Source organism: Penicillium argentinense (genome assembly GCF_028826775.1).
Source record: "Penicillium argentinense strain IBT 30761 chromosome Unknown utg000009l_segment0_segment0, whole genome shotgun sequence".
Lineage (NCBI taxonomy): Eukaryota > Fungi > Ascomycota > Eurotiomycetes > Eurotiales > Aspergillaceae > Penicillium > Penicillium argentinense.
In genome coordinates, this window is record NW_026622668.1 from 3,399,641 (window position 1) to 3,419,456 (window position 19,816).

Here is a 19,816-nt window from a genome sequence, read left to right on the forward strand (position 1 = left end):
AGCACTTAAATGAGACTGCGATTTCGAACGAGTATCGTCCGGAAGCCGGCGTTCAATGGTAGGAAATGGCCAGGCCCGAATATGCACTGTACTGCACTGCGTCCCACCCGCGGTCTCGCAAGCTGCGGAGCTGCCACCCCGGCATGGCAGAATACACCCCACGTGACCCACCGCCCTGGATTTTGCGGCCCGCGCATCTTCGGCTCGCGCGACAGTCTAGGCCAGCTCATTCGCAGTGCCTTTTGCTTTCGGGGACCTCGTACCGCGCAATCGACTCCTCTACCGGTCAGTTATCCCTCCTCGATTGTCCGGCATCAGAAAAATACCCCGGCCTTGTCCGAAAACAAGAGATCGATCAGTCGACCGATCTCCGAGAGTCCTCCGGACAATCCATATATTCAACAAAACTCCTACTCGATCTCCTCACGAAACAATCACTTCGACGGCAGATTTTTAATCCCAATTGCCTTCACAATGAGCTACTTCCGCGTCACCCTCCTCCGCTCCGCAATCGGTCTCCCGCGCCGCTCAACAGACGTCCTCAAGGCCCTGGGTCTGAAGAAGCGTATGGGAACTGTCTTCCACGCCGTCACCCCATCCGTTGCCGGTCAAATTATGAAAGTGAAGGAGCTTGTTTCTGTCGAAGAAGTCGACCGCCGCCTGACGAAGCAGGAGGTGCGTCTGGAGCGCAAGCCTGATCCCGGATACTACATTGAGAAGAGTGCTGCGCAAGAACGAAGTGAGATTAATGCCCAGTAAGAGGGCCTTTCGCACCGAATCTTTCCACAAAGAATACGTCCATGATCGAGGATTTCTTTTGGAGGTTCATCGCAAATTGTCTATCTTGGTTGATATGGTTTCAATACTTGGGCTATAGAAACCGCTGTGTTTTCTTTTCTATCCTTTTTTTACTTTTGAACTTTTGCATGGAGCGGGCTTCTTTCATGTCATGTACTCTACGTCCACCTACCTCACTGATTGTACTATACCGGACGCTATTTCAATATACTCTGAAGAGACAAAATATGTGCAATTTGAATTATGGATAAGTAATAAAAGTGCCAGACGTTATCGTATGCGCGGTAAAAGCACTCTTAAGTAGACCGCAAACGCCATCGTGCCCAACGAGGCAAATGCAGTGAAGAATGCGACTAGTAACCTAGGGGGTCAAAGAGAGAAAGTGCCGAGACCACAATTTAGGGATTGTACACTGGACAAGAGTTGGAGACGCTTAAGCTTTGTACAAGGTGTCGAGGAAACCCTCAGCCAGACGGCTGACAATACTCTTGTCGGGGATGCTGCCGGCCACACCGTACAAAGCGGAGGTATCGCCGCGCTTGAGGATGTAAGCCTTGCCTTGCTGGCGACGATCCTCGGCCTTCTCCAGCTCCTTGTCAATAACGGCCACAAGGTCAGTGATCAGGGTATCCACGGCCTTAGCGGTGGGGATGGTGAAAGCGCAGTGCAGAGCGGCGGGAGATTGCAGGGCATTCAGGTGCCAACCCTTGCTGGACAGGTCATCGGCAATGTCGTAAGTATCGATGGCACCGTTCTTGCTGCGGAATGCGACGACACTGACCATGGGGCTGCCAATGACCTCCATATGAAGAGAGATCACGGGGTGTCCACGCACAGCAGACTCGAACTTCCGAGCGGCGTTGACGATCTCGGTGCAGCTGTTGATATAACCGGTCTCACCAACGTTCATCAGACTGGCCCAGCAGCCAGCAATCAGAGCACCGGGGCGGGAGCCAGCGATGGAAGGAGAGGCATAGACACCACCGGACCAGTCAGGGTAGATGAAGTACTGGTAGCTGCGGTAGGCCTTGCTGCGATAGAGGAGGACAGAGTTACCCTTGGGCGCAAATCCGTATTTGTGAGTGTCGACGCTGATGCTGGTCACACCAGGCTGGCGGAAGTCAAAGCCACCCTCCTCCTCGTAAGGAGACGGGAAGCCGGCCTTCTTGAGAAGAGCAATGACGAAAGATCCGAGGCAGCAGTCGACATGGAGGGGGATCTTGTATTTGGTAGCGAGACGCGACAGAGCGGGGATATCGTCGACAATGCCGTGGGGGAAGTTGGGTGCCGAGCCCACGAGAAGAACAGTGTTGGGGTTGATCAGACGACGGACGGCGTTGACATTGACCTTGAACTCGGGTTCGGGGCAGGGCACACGGTGCAGCTTGATCTTGAAGTAATTGCAAGCTTTGATGAAAGCCGCGTGGGCAGTATCGGGGATGATCCTGGAAAGAATTAGTGGATTGAGCCGTTTATAGAAGAATGGCAGGAATCCTTACATCTCAGGCTCAGTCACCCCTCGCTCGAGGAATGCCTTTTGCCGAGCACCCAAGCAGGCCATGATGATAGACTCAGTGCCACCGCTAGTAGTGACACCAGCGCCATCTGTAGGGCTATTGAAGAGGTTTAGCACCTATGGTTGTAATTAGCATGCCCTTCTCACGTCTCTGAGGTAACACCGAGGAGATATCATACCATCGCAACGACCTCGGCTTCCATCTTCCGAACACCAGGGAAGACGTCCGGATGGATCGGATTCGCAACCCCAAACTGGCCGAATGCCTCAGCTTGGAGCTTCAGCAGATCCTCGCCTCCATGATACACGGCACCGCTGACACGGCCATCCTCCCAACGGGTATGCTCCAGCCCGGCAAGCTTGTTGAGCTCTTCCCGGATCTTATCGGCCGACCACCCCTCTGATGGGATCGTCAGGTAACGGTTCACATCAGGTCCGCTCTGCACGAGCTTCGATTCGAGGTTTGCGATGGCAGTAGAGACCTGCTTGTCGACTTGGCCGCGCACGCCGGGGGTGCGGAGGAAGACGGAGTAGAAGAACAGACGGACGGCGATGTAGACATTGCGGATACTTCCGAAAAGACCGTAGCCACGGAGCGAGTAGAAGGTCTTGCGCGTATACCGAAGGATGAACAGGATGAACACGATATTGCGGAGCCTGTGTTGGTTTCACGGTGGCCGTGGTCAGCGGCGATCGTCCCGCGGGGAATGAAGAATGCAGGCGCGCCTGCAACGGTGACTTACAGGTCCAGATTCAGGGCGGACAAGTGCGCGCTGGAGGCCCGGCCGTAGCCCAGCAGCTTGTTCTGCAAGGCGACAGGAAGCGCGGAACTCATTGTGTCCCTTGGTCCCTAAGGATATGGATAACGATGGGCAGGTGGGAGCGGATCTGGACGTTAAGTAAGGTCCGGTGCTGCGGGCCGCTGGCCGCGTCGAGTCTAGCGCCCTGCCGAGGCTGCTCTATCGCCACATGCACTTGCCGGAGGGCGTCATTCGCTCGACGCGCTGGTTTATTTACTCTAGACTTATTTTGTATGTCGGAGTTGTATTAATTCATGACATACTTTGCAAAAATTATCTCAAAGGCTAGGTTTTTTGTTTTCTTCGTGTTGGCGGGTATGATATCATCAGTCTATCCGAAGCACTAATACTGTATTACAGTACCGTCTGCCAGGGTACTTCTATCTTAGTTACTAGTCCCACAGACCTGTCGAGTAATCTTTGACATGGTACTCGAGGTTACATTGATTGTGGATGCTTCGTGGTGCGTTCACAATCATTCCCACCTCAAGAAAAGGTTTTCTGTCACAATATGTCCAGTCTTCTGACTTAACGGATATACTGGACGAATTTGACCAGTGAACATTTTGGTAAACACACTAGTATCTCTTTATTGAAACTCTATTTTACACCTCAGAATTGAACAGAATTGAAGCGCTTTGTCTAATCAATGGTATCTCCTCAATGAAATAGTCGATCTGCGCCTCTCTTACCGTCATCCCATCCCAACTTTCCAAACAACCGTCCAATATCTCCAACAACTCTGCCATCCCTAGAAACACTAAAGGTCTTACGTTTATGCTGATAAGCAGGCTTTAACCTGGCATTCAATAATCTATGCACCAACCGCTCACCCCCCAAACAAGCAGCTAGACCCTATGGTGACTCTGTCTGATACTGTTTTATTCACATCACGCCCCAGGGGCATATGTACCGTTCAGTAGTCGCAGCTTTACTATGTCTTGGATTGGAAGGCTGTTGAGTATCTCGTTAAGGATCAATCGGATGACCTCTACAGGGATATGCATGTTGGCAGCTGAGAGTGGGAAACTGTGTTTTGTTAGTGGAATGGATGGATATTAGGTGGATATTTAAACACCTAGAGCCACACGACTGGGCCCTAGTCACTGCCAGCTGCACTAGAGACGACACAAGGCTTGACTCACGGGTAATGACGGCCAGCGTGCGAGGGCCTTTGTGATCATCACCCGAAACGAGACTGACATGTGCAGCACTAAATAAGCATAACAACTATACTAACGGATTGAAACATACTTAGGACAGGGAAAATAGTTTTGAATCAACGTATGAATTGCCGAATTGGCTGCTGCGCTTATATACAAGATAAGAGAGGACTCTCTCCGAACACCACCCCAGACGGTTCTTTTTCGGGTCCCAAAATCAAAAAGAACACTTTTTTAGAAACCTGGAAAAAGAAAAGCCCCAAACATATGAATCACATCAAATCATCAAGTCCCACGCGCGACTGCCGGGGATATCAGTCTCGCATGCCCAAAATATAAAGAAAACCGATAAACAGAAAATGCAAATTGAACGCCAGATCAACCAGGCTTCGTCTTTAATTTACGGGAAGACCGGCAGCCTGGGCCTGGGCCAGCTCCTTCTCCTTGACGGCGAACTGAGCCTGCTCTTCGGGCGAGAGGTCCAGAAGGGGCTTGTCCTCGCCGGACTTGAGGTTGCGGTGGTAAGCGCGGATAATGCTGTCAGCATCGTCGACGGCAATTGGGCGGATATCGGCCAGAGCCTTGATCTTGGCAGTGCATTCCTTGCACTGGGCGTCAGTCAATTCGATCTTGAGCTGCTGTGCACGAGACTTGATGGCGTTCCAGCCGGTCAGACGCGAGGCGAAGTGGACGTAGCGGGTCATGCCGAAGTCGGCGGGGTTGATGATCTCGTAGGTGCTGGGGTTGTTGAGGATAGCCTTGGCGTGGATACCGGCCTTGTGGGTGAAGGCGCAGAAACCGGTGATGTAGTTGTTGAAGGGAATGTTGACCTCGACAGCCTCAGCAACCAGGTCTTCAATGTCCTTGAGCTTGTCCAGGCGGTACTTGCCCTTGACGTACTCGGGATCGGCGACCATCATGCGGGCCATCAGACCACCCAGAGGGGTGATACCGTTGCGCTCACCGATACCCAAAACGGAGGTGTCAATGTGAGTGGCACCGGCCTCGAGGGCACAATAGGCGTTGGCGATGGCGCAGCCGGTATCGTTGTGGAAGTGGGTCTCGATGTCGCAGCCGACAACACCGCGCAACACACGGACGAGCTCGTAGACCTGGCGGGGGGAAGCACAGCCGACGGTATCGGCGATACCGACACGCTGGACACCGACCTTGTCGACGGCGGAGTAGATGGAGAGCAAGTCGACGAGGTCGGAGCGGAAGGAGTCCTCGGAGGAGAAACGGATCTCAATGCCCTTGGACTTGACGAATTCGATAACTTCGATGGCGGCGTTCTTGATGTAGGTCATATCCTTACCGTGGGAGTGCTCACGGAGGTATGAGGAAGTACCAATGACGACATCTCTGGAATAGAGTCAGTATTACTATCTTTTGAAACTGTTCTTTGTGGGAAAAATCAATGACTCACACTCCGTCGACACCGGTCTCAACGGCAACACGGGCATCGTCCATGTGGCAGCGAATATGAGTGAGAATCTACAGATACGGAGTTAAAGACTGCGTTTCTTGAGCTCCAACGTGGCGCATTTTGCCGCGGGGAGTGTAAGAACATACCTTGGCCTTCAGACCGAGCTTGCAGATAGCCTCGCAGTCGGCACGGGACTGCTCGGAAGCGCAGGGAGAGGTGAGCTCAATCTGTGATAGGCATTCTAGTCAGTCTCCTTGTTCCCTTCTGATCTCCATAATTCCATGTTTTATAGGATCAATGACTCACGTAGTCAACACCGAACTCATCGAGAGCCTTGGCGATCTCGATCTTCTTCTGGGTGTCGAAGAAGGCGTTGGCGAACTGCTCACCCTCGCGGAGAGTGCTCTCAATGATCTTGAAGCGGGAGACATTGCTCAGGAAGTCGGTCACGCCGACGTTGTGGCCGTAGGGGTTGCGGGAGGCGGAGGGGTGAGGGTTCTGGCGGGTCTCGATGCCAATGAAACCGGGATGATCGCCTGTAGCTACCTCAATTAGGACGCCGCATTCTCATAACTGAGTGCTTCCAAAAGGTACTGTACCATTGGCACCGTTCGCGACGGCGGGAGGCCCATTTGACTCATGGTCGGCGCCGGGACACATTGTGCGTAGATATGGTGGGGTGTGGAGGGTAAGTATGAAAGTGGCAGATATGCTTTCAAGGACGAAGGATGGCAGCAGCAGCGCGAGGCAAAAATGAACTATGAGGATCCAAGGAACCACGAATCGCAACGATATTTATGTTTCAGGAAGTCAAGGAGGGGAGGAAAGAAGAGTCATCGGGCGGTGTGTTTTGCTGGCGTGCGTAGTAATCGTCGCTCGCTCGCTCGGCGGCAAAAATGAAAAATTTCGCCTGGGACAACTCGCACTGTGGGGGGCCCGCCCGGCGCCGGCTTCGCTCACGGCTCTGGCATGTGCATGGCTTCCCCCTGTGAAGGGAATGACTCAATTGATCGCCTGCAAACTAATGCTGGCGGAACGCGCTCCGCCTTACTCGGAAATTCTCCTACGCGTACATTCCTGTGCTGTATGGCTACGATCCTGGGGTAGGTTCGGTAGTTGAAGCTGTTGCTGCCCGGATGCCCTGATGCGGGCACCCGACATCGGCCCTGGCGGGGTCTGAGTCAGGCCCTCCAGCAGTATCATTTGGCTCCCGGTGGACGCCGATAGCCATGCCTTAAGAGTTTCATAGTATGCTGTGCATCCAAGCTCCCGCGATAAGATCATGGAGGTTTTGGGTTCATGGCAAACCGTATGAATTGCGGACTAGGTCTGTCCAACCACTGCCTAGGTATTTCTACAGTATAGTTAACGTAACCCACAAGCGAACCGCCCACACAAGCGAACCGCCCACCCCATCAATTTTGATCTGAGTACTATAACCTCTCTTTTATAACCATCCACCATGCCACCAAATCGATCTAGTTCTGCCCGATTTTCGCAGGATAGGCAGGGCAGAATCTCATTAGCCCTGCATGCCATTCAAAATGGTCAAATTACCTCTATTCGCAAAGCAGCACGCCAATTCGACGTCCCCTGGTCCACTCTACGCGATCGCGTCAACGGTCAACAAAGTCGCTCAGAAACACGCGCCAACAACCATAAATTGACAGAAGACGAGGAGAGATCACTTCTACAATGGGTGCTCTCTATGGATTCACGTGGATCAGCTCCTCGGCCTGCTATGGTGGCAGAAATGGCCAATCTTCTATTAGCCGAACGCTGTACGCAGACTGTTGGCGTCAACTGGGTCTACAACTTTGTTAATCGCCATGATGATCTTAAATCTCGGTTCTCTCGAAAGTACAACTACCAACGAGCAAAATGCGAGGATCCAAAGGTCATACGAGAGTGGTTCGACTTGGTTCAACGCACGATTAATGAGAACGGCATCCAACCTGACGATATATATAACTTTGATGAGACTGGCTTCGCAATGGGTCTTATTGCTACTGCAAAAGTCGTCACCCGTGCTGAATACTACGGTCGGAGATCTCTTAAACAACCTGGAAATCGTGAATGGGTCACATCTATCGAGTGTATTGGTGCGTCGGGCTTCAAATTACCACCTTGTCTTATCTTCAAATCCAAGACACATCACCAGGCTTGGTACGAAGATAAAGGGGTAGGACCGGACTGGAGGATCGAAATCAGTGATAATGGATGGACAACTGATGCTATTGGCCTTCGCTGGCTGAAAGATCTCTTTATTCCGAGTACGGCGAGCCGTACAAAGGGTAAATATCGTCTTCTAGTCCTTGATGGTCATGGTAGCCATTTGACACCTCAATTCGACCGACTTTGCGCTGAACATGATATTATACCAATTTGCATGCCAGCGCATTCATCTCATTTGCTACAACCACTAGATGTCGGGTGTTTTGCGAACCTAAAGCGCGCATATGGTGGCTTGGTTGAGCGAAAAGCTCGATGCAATATCAACCATATTGACAAGCTTGATTTCCTTGCCGCCTACCCGCACGCTCGCGAGATCTCATATCACTCGGATATAATTCAGAGCGCATTCGAATCTGCTGGTTTAATACCCTTTGATCCCGATCGGGTTATATCGAAGCTTAATATTCAGCTTCGAACACCAACCCCCCAGGAAGCCGACCAGGAAGCCGATCAAGTGAGTGGAGCCCTACAACACCACTCAACACAAAACAATTATATCGGCAAGAATCTTCAGTCAAAGCTCTACTCAAATATCGATCCGTGAGCCCTCCAACGCCTACAAAGCATGTGGTAGAGCAGACTCTTAAAGGCTTCCATGTCACGCTTCAAAGGCTAGCGATGTTGGAGAAAGAAATCCGGGATTTGCGCGCTGCCAATGAGGTTCGGAAACAAAAACGCAAGAGGTCTAATAAACGCATCGACCGTACTGAAGGCATGTCAATTCAGGAGGGAAGAGACGTAATATTCAGTTCGAACCAAGCCGTTGAATCTCTGGATCCTGTTCATCCAGAACTAGCTCCGGTCGCAAATGAGACTAATACACCACGACAACGGGCGCCACCAAGATGCAGTGGTTGTGGAGGGATAGGGCATAAGATAAATAGATGTCCGAAGCAGTGATATCAATAATTTAATGGCGTTGTGGTTATTTTATATGCAAATCAAAATTATAGGTTGAGATGGGTGGGCGGTTCGCTTATGTGGGCGGTTCGCTTGTGGGTTACGTTACTGTATATTATCACTTACGTCATACTCTTGATAACCGACCGCATGAAGCTTGTGCAAACGTCCGAAAATTGCGACAAATCTTGAGCGGGGCACCACGGTCCATTTTTGAGGTCTTCATAAGCCATACATTTCGAAAGCATCTGCATGCTAGACCTCGAGGGCGACTATGGAAAACTGCATCGAAGCAATCGGCTGAACCCACGTATTTGCCACCTGACAAAGCAACCAATCTAGACTTTGATGCGCTAAATGGTTTAGCTTGACTGCCGATCAATCGATTGAATCTTGGCTGTGGGAATTTTTATCGATATTGGTAATATATGCATAAAGGGGAAGATATGCAGCCTTAGTCCGGATTTTAAGGTTAGGCTCCCGTCGTGGTGAGACGAGAACCCCGTTGTTTACCTTGAGTACATTAATGTACGGTACACCATTGGCTTTGTGGCATTGCTGTCAAAAGTCCTTGTCAACAATAGCGTAATAGATCAGGTGTCGCAACTCGAAGCGTAGATTCGCTGAGTGCAAAGAGCAAGGACTGATCCAATTGCTCTCTCCAACGCTCTATACCTGAAACCAGTCTTAATTAATTCTCGACAGACTACACAAAGATGTCGGACGATTGTCAGGAGGGCCGAAGGGTCAGACCATGAAAATTCACCCGTTCGATTAAATTAACTAAAGGAGCTTAAAACGCCATTGATATATAGCCTGCAGTGTCACCAGGTATTTTCTTCCCCAAGACACTGCAAGCCAAACCCAGGTGCAATCGCCCAATCAGAAAACCCGGCCACTCGCTATATACAACCAAAAGTTTCGAAAGAAAGTATTAGTTTGCACTTCCGGCGGCACCGGCGGCACCAGCAGCTGGACGGCGGGGTTCAGTGCCCACGTTACCCATACGGCGGCCCCTGGAGTGAATGTTAGCAGAACGCTTCACTGAAGACGGTGGGGTATAATGGAAAACTCACATGATGGTACGGCTGAAGAAGGATATACCAATCATGAACATCCAGCTAGGGATAGCACCGATGCCGTAGATGGCATAGCCCAGAGGGAGGGTCAGGTTGTACTTGGCGATCCAGCCGTCGGTAGGGTGGAAAGCACCCTCGTAGGCGGGGACCTTCTCGAAGTTCTTCTTGGAGTGGATCTGGTAGAGCTCTTCGGGAGTAACGGTGGTGGTGTTCATGTAGACGACATGGAGAGGAGTGGGGAGGCGCTCCTGGTCGGCGGGCTGGGCCTTGGGGACTTGGTAGTAGTAGACAGAGGGAGCACCGGAGGACCAGGCGGAACAGAGAACGCGCTCGGACTCGCAGTCCAACAGACCGAGGTTGGGGGAGGTCGGGTCGGCGGAGAAGAGGAGAACGGATTCCTAGGTAGGTATGAGCTTCGTTCCGGATGTCCTCAAGACGGAGTAACAGCATGATGGCATAATCATCGGAGGCAGCAGCGCGTCGCAGGGGAGCTTACATTGAAGGCCTTCTCAGCGCGGTCACAGCGGCCGAAGCAGGTCTTGTTTCCGCCGGTGATGAAAATAAACCAATCCTCCTCGACGGTACCGGGGGTCAGGATGGACTCCCAGTTCTGCAGGGTCACCGGGGTGACGCGCTTCTCGGTGACCTTCTCGGCCATCTTCTCGATAGGATCGGCCGGGACGGCGGTCGGCACGTAGGCCTTGGCCTTGTTGAACCAGCCTTGCACACGGTCGGCCAGGGGAACCTGCTCCTGAGCCAGAGCGACGGCAGGAAGAAGGGCGACAAGCGAAGTGAAACGCATCTTGATGGCTAGGACGCGTGTCAGAGGGAAGCTAAGGAGAAAGAGAATCACGTCCAGCGCGAGTGATGAAATGAAGAGTGAGGAGAGCAGTGATGAGCGCTATGTGAGTGCTACGGGGTGAACATACCTTGGACGATGGAGTATAATGCAGCGGCACCCGAGGGATAAGGAGAGGAAGTCGTGGCCAGGCCGCCTTTCCTGTAATCATCTGCGACAGCTGGCCTGAGCGCCCGAGCCAACCACAGTCGCCCAATTCGCACGCGGGGATCGGCTCCACTTGTCAACTATGTCAACATCATCACAGGACTATGTCACTGTTGACACGGTTGATGCGCGTCAAATGGGGGAGTTTCCGCTCAAACTACCTGACCCCAACACGACAACCGGGCTTCTTATCTATGTACTGTAAATATTCGCTAGGTTCATGATCTCACTCGGAGAATATTCCCCCGCATGTGCGAATGTCGACCGACGCAGACCCGCGGCCGGCATGTATACGGAATCTGTTATACAAACAATGGAATTACCTTTGAAGTTAACAATGAGTCTGTCAAGGATACCGGCAATTAACTACAATGATGCAATTCGTTCCTCCGTCCAGGAAGCGATATCCTGCAGCCTGCGTCAGGCGGGCGAGCGGAGTCTGGGGCCAAAAGTGACTCGAAGACTCCCCTCTGTTGGATCTTTTCGCGGACTACTTAACTTCTACTCTTATCCAGAAGTCACAAAATCAGTCGTATAATCAGAATAACTGTTTTAAGTTTCGCAACCCAATGTCTCGTCCCGATACGTCTATTCCCAGCAAACCTTCAACTTTCTCTCCATTGGGCACAACATTCACGAGATATGCCCTCCGATCAACGCTCTTCATACCCCATGGTGGTGGTCAGCGGCGAATTGCCCGATTCGGCGCATGAAGATATGCACTACATACGCAAGGGGCTCGGCGCAAGCAGGCACCCTAATTTCAAGATCGATAGACTCAGAAACGATCACTTGGAACTCAACATATTTGGCAGGAACCGGACTGTGACTGGCTTGCAAAACCTCGAGCCGAGAGACTCTATCCCCTATTGTCGAAAGGAATACATGCTCTCCACACCGCCCGGCATGACCGGCGCAGATTCTTGCCTTATTTTCAACGACATGTACCATGCCTGGTACACCTGGCGCTCGTGGAGCAGCTAGTTCCATCTCAGAAGCTTGCTGGGAAAGATAGGCCATCTCGAAACGACAGGATCTGTCGAAGGGCTATCAAACTTCCATGAGAGGTTTTGGCTGCGGATACAGGAGCTTCAATCGGATCTTTACGCCATTGCTCGCACACCGAGGGTCTTCCTTCCGAAAAAGCTACCAGATGGTGCTTATGCTATCTCTGATGCATTTCCGAAGGCTTGCATTTATATGGATTCACTGGCTTGGCGGGAAAGGGGTGCTTCTCGTTTTTGGGGACCCAAATTTCATCGAATCTTTGGATCCGAAGACGGAGATGGTGGAAATCAGAACGAGTTCTTACCATGTAGTGTGCATATGAGACAGGCTGTTATTGCCGTTCGTGAACACATTTCTGATAGCTACCGCGGAGATGTTGATCTGAGTGAAGAGTACCTATCACAATGTGGATGCGACAAACAACAGTACGACTCCATTGATGGAATATTCGACTTGAGCTTGTGAGCAGGAGCTCTTGTTTATGCTCAGATCATACTCTAACGTTCAGGCTGTGAGCAATTCTCCAAATAAATATGCCCTCGTTGCATTATTGGCTTCAAATGAGGACTTTTCAAAGAGATATGTGAGAGCAAGGTAAATCACAACACCTAGCATATTACCTCTTTTGAAAATTCTACGCAAATGACTAGTCTGAAAAAGAAAGATAAGAATACTAGTCATTTACGCGCCTTTTGCGTCAGTATATCACATCTCACACCTCCACATTATCTCACGTCGACCCTTCCCACTCACTCCGCAAGATGCGGTGAATATGTCGAAGGATGTCCGTAGGGCCGTAGGGGGGACGGAGAAGAGAAGTGACAAGAGGACGGCCTCCTTTATGGCCGCAATTATGATCATTTATCGTGGTTTTCGAGGGGGTGTCGGCGAACTGCAGGATTGGGTGAGGGATTGCAGGTGAGAAGGCAAGAGATATTTGACGAATAAATTTAATGCAGGCTATCTTGTATTCACAGGCAGAGATAGGCATAAAGCAAAGGCACGGTCGAGATGAGCCAGTGAATGGCAGTCGGACGAAGTGTCTGGTGCCTGTCTTCCACAGAAATGGCACCTTCCACTTCAGACCCCATCAGAAAATCTGTCTGCAAGGATGCTCACTTTGATAAAGTCTTTGGATCTCCGAGCCAGACTATCTCCCCAGTCTAATTCCTCTCCAACACCTGGGTAGTCTACCCGCATTTCGAATTTGCTGAAAAACAGGGCCAGTGTTGTATAGATCTCCAGATACGCCAGGCTTTGAAAGAATGCCTGCATTAGCCACCAATTCAGTCTAGGCAGTTTTAAGACAACTTACTTCATTCCAATACACGATCTGGTGCCTTTGCTGAACGCGACATTGTACTTCTCGAGTTCGATGCTGTCCTCTGCTAGCCAGCGATCTGGGTTGAACCAATACGGCTCCGGAAAGACTGCGGGATTGTGGTGCATCGAGTATATCGTACTTGATACGCTTGTCTGCAGTCATTGTCAGTTTTGAAGCGTGTCTAAAATCGCGAAGGGGTGGCTAACTCCTCCAGGAATAAAAAGGCCCTTGTATTTCACCCCTTCGGGAGGGACAACTCGTGGGAGTCGTCCCGGGATAACAACACTCATTCGCAACCCTTCCTTGATTACAGCAGTCTGTCTCATTGTCAGTTTTATGATAGTTAATGAGCAAATACAGGGTAAAAGCTCACCAGGTAAGGCAACTGCCGGACCCTTTTCCAATCATACTGTTCATCGATCGACAACTTCGCGTCTTGGAGCTCTTTCTGCAGGCGGTTGAGGATATCAGGAGATGACAAGACTTTATGAAAAGTATACATTAACATCGTTGAGGTCGTATCGACTCCGGCAAACACGAATACGTTGCCCTGGTCAATGAGCCAGGACCGGTCCTTCTCACTGGCATCTTGCCCGGAGGAGGGATTTAGGACGTCGATGAGTGTTAATTTTCTCTCTTCCTCGCTTGCATTCTTGCTTCGCTCCAATGTTTGATCGACCCATTGGCCACCTTGCTACAATTCGATTGAGTGACGGTTCATTGTTGAGGACCCGGCTGAACTTACTCGTCTGAAATAAATATATCCTGGGATCAATGTCTTGAGAATCCAGTTTGGCAGTACGAATATGTACTCTGCAAGGAATGGGATGTGAACCGCTGGAGATTGAGATTTAGTCGGATTCGATGCGGTGTTATCGCAGTCAGGTCGAAACTCACTGTACCAGAGGCCTTCCAGACACATATCAAGAACACGGAAGAGTTGGGAGGACTCCTCCGGATTGTCAACAAAGCCCGCGGAGAACCCGAAACATAAATGACAGATCATATCTGTCTTTCCGACATCATGTATCAGCGCGCGTCGGCCATAATGCTTCTGAGCAGGCCACATACCGATATGCTTCGCAGCATTTGGAACAAGTCAATTTCATCTCCTCTCCGAGATTGGGATGCAAGGTGGTCAGACGCTCTCTTGGTCACTTTGTACGCTTTTTCCGCCATTACACCCCAATCTCGAGGCGCGACGATTGCATTTGCTTTGGTCCGTATGAATCGAGCTGTTTTTGTGTCCACGCTCAGAATCGAATGAGGAACCCCGAGTTTGCTGTAGAATGCCGGGTCTTTTTCGAAGCCTGATGTGACTTTGAACATTCTAAGCATGCCTTAGTCGTTGCTTTTCACCAGTGCACATCTTCGCGGACTCACTGGAAATAAAAATCCGGATCGTTGATGTGGACATGATTTGGCGATATACGGACAACGTCGGAATCTGCGCGCTTAGCAATCGAAGACACGCCAGACACTTCTTGTTCTCACATACTGTACTCATCATGAAGCCTGGAGATAGCCCTCGCCATGTTCCCATCCCGGAAAACATCCTGCCATACTTCCCACAGGCTGGAAACCGCCGCGAGGCGAGGCCCAGGAACCGACGCAAGGGGGTGAAACCATAACCGCCACGCCGAAATCAGCACAAAATGAGCCACCAAGGCCGTCGCAATGGCTTTGATGATCGAGACCGAGGATATGTTGAGAAGGCTGCCAAGATAGCTGTCAAACATGTTGCTTGACGAATAGGCTCAGGCCGGTTTCGAAGCTCAACAGGAACGTCTGGGGATGGACGACCTTGGCAATTTGTGCTCTCTCGCAGGGCGCACTCCAAACCAATCAAACAGGGGCACGTTCATTGCGCTTCGGCCGCCGGCGCCACCACGGGAAATGCAGGGTGGAGCTGGTCACGATCGTGCATAAGCGGCTCGCGATTATGGATCGCCGTGTCCACTGTAGGCTGACGGCGGCTCCACACAATTCTCCGCAGGGATTGGCAGGAATATTGGCTTGGTGATGATTGTTTTGTTGTCGAGCTGATGTTCAAAAAAGCAAAATAGTCGATAGCTCGTTCCTCAAGGTTTATGACAAGGGCGTGGTTCGCTCCCGCCAGACTTCCGTGGTTGCACCGCATCCGACCATGTGATAGAAGCGTTATACTAGCGGAAATAATAAGCAATTCGTCCACGACTTGAACAAACTGTCAAAAATTATTTTTTGGGGGGACTGAGAGGCCCGTTAGGCTCGGTCGCATATTTAGGTAGCTCTGCAAAGCAATAATGACTTTGAAATTCAAGTCTTAAAATTGCACCTTTGATTGATTCTCGGCGCCTTCCTCTAACGGATGCCGAAGATGCATCTCGAAGACAAGGAGGATTTCCTATCTTACGCCGCGCCAGTGTCGCCTGGACTTTACGCTCACAACCCAGAATACTTTTCGCATTTCAAGCCCAGGATTCACAAAAATGCTCGTATAGCAGACGACGCTTCTATCCAATGTCAGATTGACCTTTTGGGCAAGGAACATATCGGCACGTTCGCAGGTTGTCTGAATCCAGTTTCGGGAGGATGTGCTGCTCTTACTTTTCCCTTCACCTCTCCGAAAGATCTTGCACTCGCGGCATATATGAGCGAGGCTGCTGCTATTTACGATGGTCAGTTTGAATTGATTATACTCGAGGTTAAAGAATTTCCTTAATAAGAATTGCAGATCTGGAAGAACTTCACTTGTCTACGGTACGGGTCATTTTCGTGGTCTATTGTTTTTGGCCATTTTCTCCATTTTCTATACGCCTCATGCTGTGATTACTGCTGACTTGAATTTGTATCCAAATAGGACACCCTGGCAGAAAGCATGAAGGGACAAGCGACTCGATCGACCCACGAACTAATTGCTAGCCTCGAGCAAAATAGCAGTGAGCGAATGGAGCAGGCAGTCGCAAAGATTATGGTCCAGCTGTCAAACCAAGGCCAACGTGGAGAGAAACTTTTGTCCCAATGGAATCTTTTCAAGCGTATCACGCAAACTGCTGAATCAGCACACGTCGAGTACGAGAGCCTAGATCAGTATCTCTCCCATCGGGGGGAAGATTTTGGCTTGAAGTAAGAGACCTCATCATAAGTGTTGATGTTTTGAGCTCATTATTTAAAGGAACTTGATTGCGCTATCCTACTACGGTGTGAACCTGACCCTCACGGCTGCAGAGCAGTCAATCACATCGCCTATTCTTCAGCCATTGTATGACTCGATAGCCCTAACAAATGACTATTTCTCGTGGGAAAAGGAGTCGTCAGAACAGAAATCGCATGTCGTGAGCTCGGTTGCTCTTTTCATGAAGTGGGATTCTTTGTCTGCATCTGAAGCTAAAGAAGCCGTGAAGGCGAAGATAATTGAGCTCGAAGGAGATTATCTGACTCGGAAGACAAAATGCCTTCAGGAAATTGGAAGTGGAGGCACCTCGCAGACCGTCAATCGCGCATTCGACTTGATTGAGGCCATTGCAGCAGGCCTTTTTCTGTGGAGCATGACTTGTCCTCGCTATCATTGTTCGAGCCAGAATATTTACCAAACATGTCTCGAGAATCGGACCAAAGACGGCTTTCAATTTTTTGATAGCTGTACAGTCTCGGAGGAGTTGCTCAGCTGCGAAAACCTTTATGCTCTTGCCAATGGTACGAAGCGGATGGTGATCAATGGTACGCACAAGCATGAAGTGGCTAATGGTGTTGCTCGCTTGACCGAGTCAAATGGTAACTCTCTCATTCTGGATGGCTTACAATGGTTTATTGACCTTCTTCTAGATAGTCAACCCCCTTCGGTGTTTAGAGATCTCTCGTTGATACCACTTGGTCATGAAGTGTGTTTTTAGGTCTCCCATTACCTGGCTTTGAACTGTGCTAACGAACATATAGGTCCTGAGATATCCATCCGACTACATCCTGTCAATGCCAGGCAAGGGAGTTCGTTGGGCCGTTTTGAACGCTATGAATTTGTGGTATCAAGTGCCACGAGATTCTCTCGACAAGATCAAAGAAGTGGTAAAACTTGTGCACACATCCTCTTTGATGTACGTCTATCCCTCCTTGGGTCACCCGCATTCTTGAACTGTAGCTTATACGACGGTCTCCTACTGTACAGGTTTGATGATGTTCAGGACAATTCCCCTCTCCGTCGTGGGAAGCCATCGGCTCACGCAATATTCGGAGTCGGCCAAACCATTAGCTCGGGCTTTTTCTTGTGTCTTGATGTTTTCAGGATAATCCAAACACTTTCGCCATCAGCAACGACAATATACCTTGGTAAGAGACACGGTATTATAACGCTGTCTTCATTGCATTCCTAATTGAATTTCCTAGATGAGCTTGATTTAATGCATCGAGGACAGGCCTATGATCTTTACTGGACGCATAATGGCATATGTCCTACAGAGAAAGAATACCTAAGCATGATTGATGCTAGTAAGTCTAAATGTATTCGTCTACTGCTCATACATATGGCTGACATGGTAAATTGCTATCCACCAGAAACCTCGGCTTTATTTCGCCTTGCTAGCCGGCTGAGTCGAGCCGAAGCAACCAAGAACAAGTGAGCACCAATCCCACCCCCTTTGGAGCCAGGATGTTAACAGATCAAAAGAAATCTTGAACTCGAACGCCACTTTACATTGGTCGGAAGATACTTTCAAATCCGCGACGACTACCAGAACCTAACATCTTTAGAGGTGAGCTTGCCGATCCGTTTTGCTAAAATTTAGACTAAGATCAAGTCTGCAGTACATCGACAACAAAGGCTTTTGCGAGGATCTTGACGAAGGCAAATATTCTTTGCTCCTCATCCATTCGCTTCAGAAGGGCGATCACATAATACCGACTATTCTTCAGCAGCGTAAAATTTCTGGGCACTTGACAAAAGAAATGAAGCTGTTGGTTCTCGAGCGATTGACGGCCAATGGAAGCTTTGATTACACTTTGGCGATCATGGAAGAGCTCTTTGAGCTTATCAAAGGGGAGCTCGAGGCATTGGAGCGAGAGACGCAGACGAAGAATTGGATTTTGTGGCGGGTTCTGCGTCAGCTAAGAGTTTGACCTGATATTTTTAGGGTGATGAGGTATTTGTGGCTGGGTGATGAAGCTGGGAGTGTCATGTTGAATAAACGTTGGAATTTTCAAATGACTGGAGCAGCTCAAATTCACATTCAAATAAGTGTAGTCCAGAGTTTGGAGCTGTAGTCATGCAATGTATCATCCTATAGATGCAAATATTAGACGGGAGCAATTGAATTCGTCCAATGAATGCTTGAGGTTGGAACCGAAATATATTTCGCCTCAACATTAACGTCATAATAATCGAATTTTGCAGCATTAGATAATCTCAAAGACGTACAATCAAAACATCGAACGAGATACGACCCAAAGTCAAAAGAGAACAACAATCGCATGTGGAGCCGAACTCGGGACTCCGCTGCCACCTGGAGCGGCTTGCTGGCAGGCGCGGTGTGTAATCGGCCAGGCGGAGAAGCTCCGCCCTACGATTTATCGACACTCGGCGAACATCACCGCGGCGACTTTGAACTCTCCAACTCCCCTCACACCAGAAGAACATGGCCGCCCCTATGTCTCTGGATCGGATTCCTCCGACCACAACCGCCTATGTTATCGCGACTGCCATCATCGCCGGCGTCACAGGATATTTCATCGGCCAAGGCGCATCGCTCGGCCTGTTCCACGAGAAGAAAAGCTGGCCCAACAGCTACGACGTCAAGGTCCACCGGGACTCTTCTGACGAGGAGGCCGAAGAATCCGAGGAGAGCGAGGACGAAGGCAATGGCGAAGAGCTCGCCAAGTTCCAGGATAACGCCGAGGAGGTGAAGCTGGTGTTGGTCATTCGGACGGACCTGGGCATGACGAAGGGTATGCTCTCTCGCCTTACTGTGCTACAGAAAATCTCGTCGCAAGAACTTCATGAAGCTAATATTTTCTTCTTTTCCTAGGCAAGATGGCTGCCCAAGCCTCTCATGCCACCCTCGCTTGCTACAAATATTTCGTCAACCACCAACCCGACTCCCCGATCCTGTCGCGCTGGGAGCGCGGCGGCCAGGCAAAGATCGCGCTGCAGATCAAATCGGAGGACGAGCTGCTTCTGCTACAGGCGCAGGCAATGAGCCTTGGGCTTTGCGCGCGCGTTATTCAGGACGCCGGCCGTACGCAGATTGCCAGTGGCAGTCGCACGGTGCTGGGTGTCCTGGGTCCGAAGAGCGTTGTCGACGGCGTCACTGGGCACTTGAAGCTTCTGTAAACTACCCTGCGAAATACCCTTTTTGGATAGGCAATAACGATCATGATGTCGATGACAACCTTAAACTCAGCATGCTGCTGAGTGGATCAGACCGTAGCATGTACTGCAAGGATTTTGCCCTGGCAACGCGATCAACAGAGCGAAAATTTGCGCTTGATAGCAAAGCTTTTCAAAACTTTTCCACATGCGTCGCATATCGTGCAGACCTTGTCCGGTTCGCGTAGAAGCCTTCTCAAGTTCCAGAAACTCGCTCTACAAAT

General features: G+C 50.3%; 7 protein-coding genes across 7 annotated transcripts; 3 read left to right on the forward strand and 4 right to left on the reverse strand.

The window, feature by feature from the left end:
- Window positions 1-474: 474 nt before the first annotated feature.
- Window positions 475-759, forward strand: N7532_008856 (mitochondrial 54S ribosomal protein uL30m; the record flags this gene model as incomplete). Its single annotated transcript, XM_056621348.1, has 1 exon — window positions 475-759. One exon carries the CDS (start codon window positions 475-477, stop codon window positions 757-759), a length of 285 nt encoding a protein of 94 aa, XP_056472154.1.
- A 472-nt stretch (window positions 760-1,231) lies between these two features.
- N7532_008857 (sphinganine-1-phosphate aldolase DPL1) lies at window positions 1,232-3,149 on the reverse strand (the record flags this gene model as incomplete). Its single annotated transcript, XM_056621349.1, has 4 exons — window positions 1,232-2,243; window positions 2,298-2,431; window positions 2,494-2,971; window positions 3,058-3,149. 4 exons carry the CDS (start codon window positions 3,147-3,149, stop codon window positions 1,232-1,234), a joined length of 1,716 nt encoding a protein of 571 aa, XP_056472155.1.
- Window positions 3,150-4,672: 1,523 nt separating this feature from the next.
- Window positions 4,673-6,363, reverse strand: hcsA (homocitrate synthase; the record flags this gene model as incomplete). Its single annotated transcript, XM_056621350.1, has 5 exons — window positions 4,673-5,639; window positions 5,704-5,771; window positions 5,850-5,930; window positions 6,010-6,245; window positions 6,303-6,363. The coding sequence occupies 5 exons, from the start codon at window positions 6,361-6,363 to the stop codon at window positions 4,673-4,675; spliced, it is 1,413 nt and encodes a 470-aa protein (XP_056472156.1).
- A 3,409-nt stretch (window positions 6,364-9,772) lies between these two features.
- N7532_008859 (uncharacterized protein) lies at window positions 9,773-10,719 on the reverse strand (the record flags this gene model as incomplete). The annotated part of the gene is made up of 3 exons (XM_056621351.1): window positions 9,773-9,854; window positions 9,915-10,315; window positions 10,414-10,719. 3 exons carry the CDS (start codon window positions 10,717-10,719, stop codon window positions 9,773-9,775), a joined length of 789 nt encoding a protein of 262 aa, XP_056472157.1.
- Window positions 10,720-13,011: 2,292 nt separating this feature from the next.
- On the reverse strand, window positions 13,012-14,994 carry N7532_008860 (cytochrome P450; the record flags this gene model as incomplete). Its single annotated transcript, XM_056621352.1, has 9 exons — window positions 13,012-13,186; window positions 13,247-13,407; window positions 13,462-13,572; window positions 13,629-13,949; window positions 14,001-14,092; window positions 14,153-14,267; window positions 14,327-14,585; window positions 14,639-14,702; window positions 14,754-14,994. 9 exons carry the CDS (start codon window positions 14,992-14,994, stop codon window positions 13,012-13,014), a joined length of 1,539 nt encoding a protein of 512 aa, XP_056472158.1.
- A 620-nt stretch (window positions 14,995-15,614) lies between these two features.
- Window positions 15,615-18,346, forward strand: N7532_008861 (bifunctional terpene synthase/polyprenyl synthetase family protein; the record flags this gene model as incomplete). Its single annotated transcript, XM_056621353.1, has 9 exons — window positions 15,615-15,915; window positions 15,972-15,997; window positions 16,098-16,363; window positions 16,413-17,118; window positions 17,174-17,328; window positions 17,400-17,560; window positions 17,618-17,846; window positions 17,898-17,982; window positions 18,035-18,346. 9 exons carry the CDS (start codon window positions 15,615-15,617, stop codon window positions 18,344-18,346), a joined length of 2,241 nt encoding a protein of 746 aa, XP_056472159.1.
- A 515-nt stretch (window positions 18,347-18,861) lies between these two features.
- N7532_008862 (aminoacyl-tRNA hydrolase PTH2) lies at window positions 18,862-19,556 on the forward strand (the record flags this gene model as incomplete). Its single annotated transcript, XM_056621354.1, has 2 exons — window positions 18,862-19,171; window positions 19,252-19,556. The coding sequence occupies 2 exons, from the start codon at window positions 18,862-18,864 to the stop codon at window positions 19,554-19,556; spliced, it is 615 nt and encodes a 204-aa protein (XP_056472160.1).
- Between the last annotated feature and the right edge of the window lie 260 nt (window positions 19,557-19,816).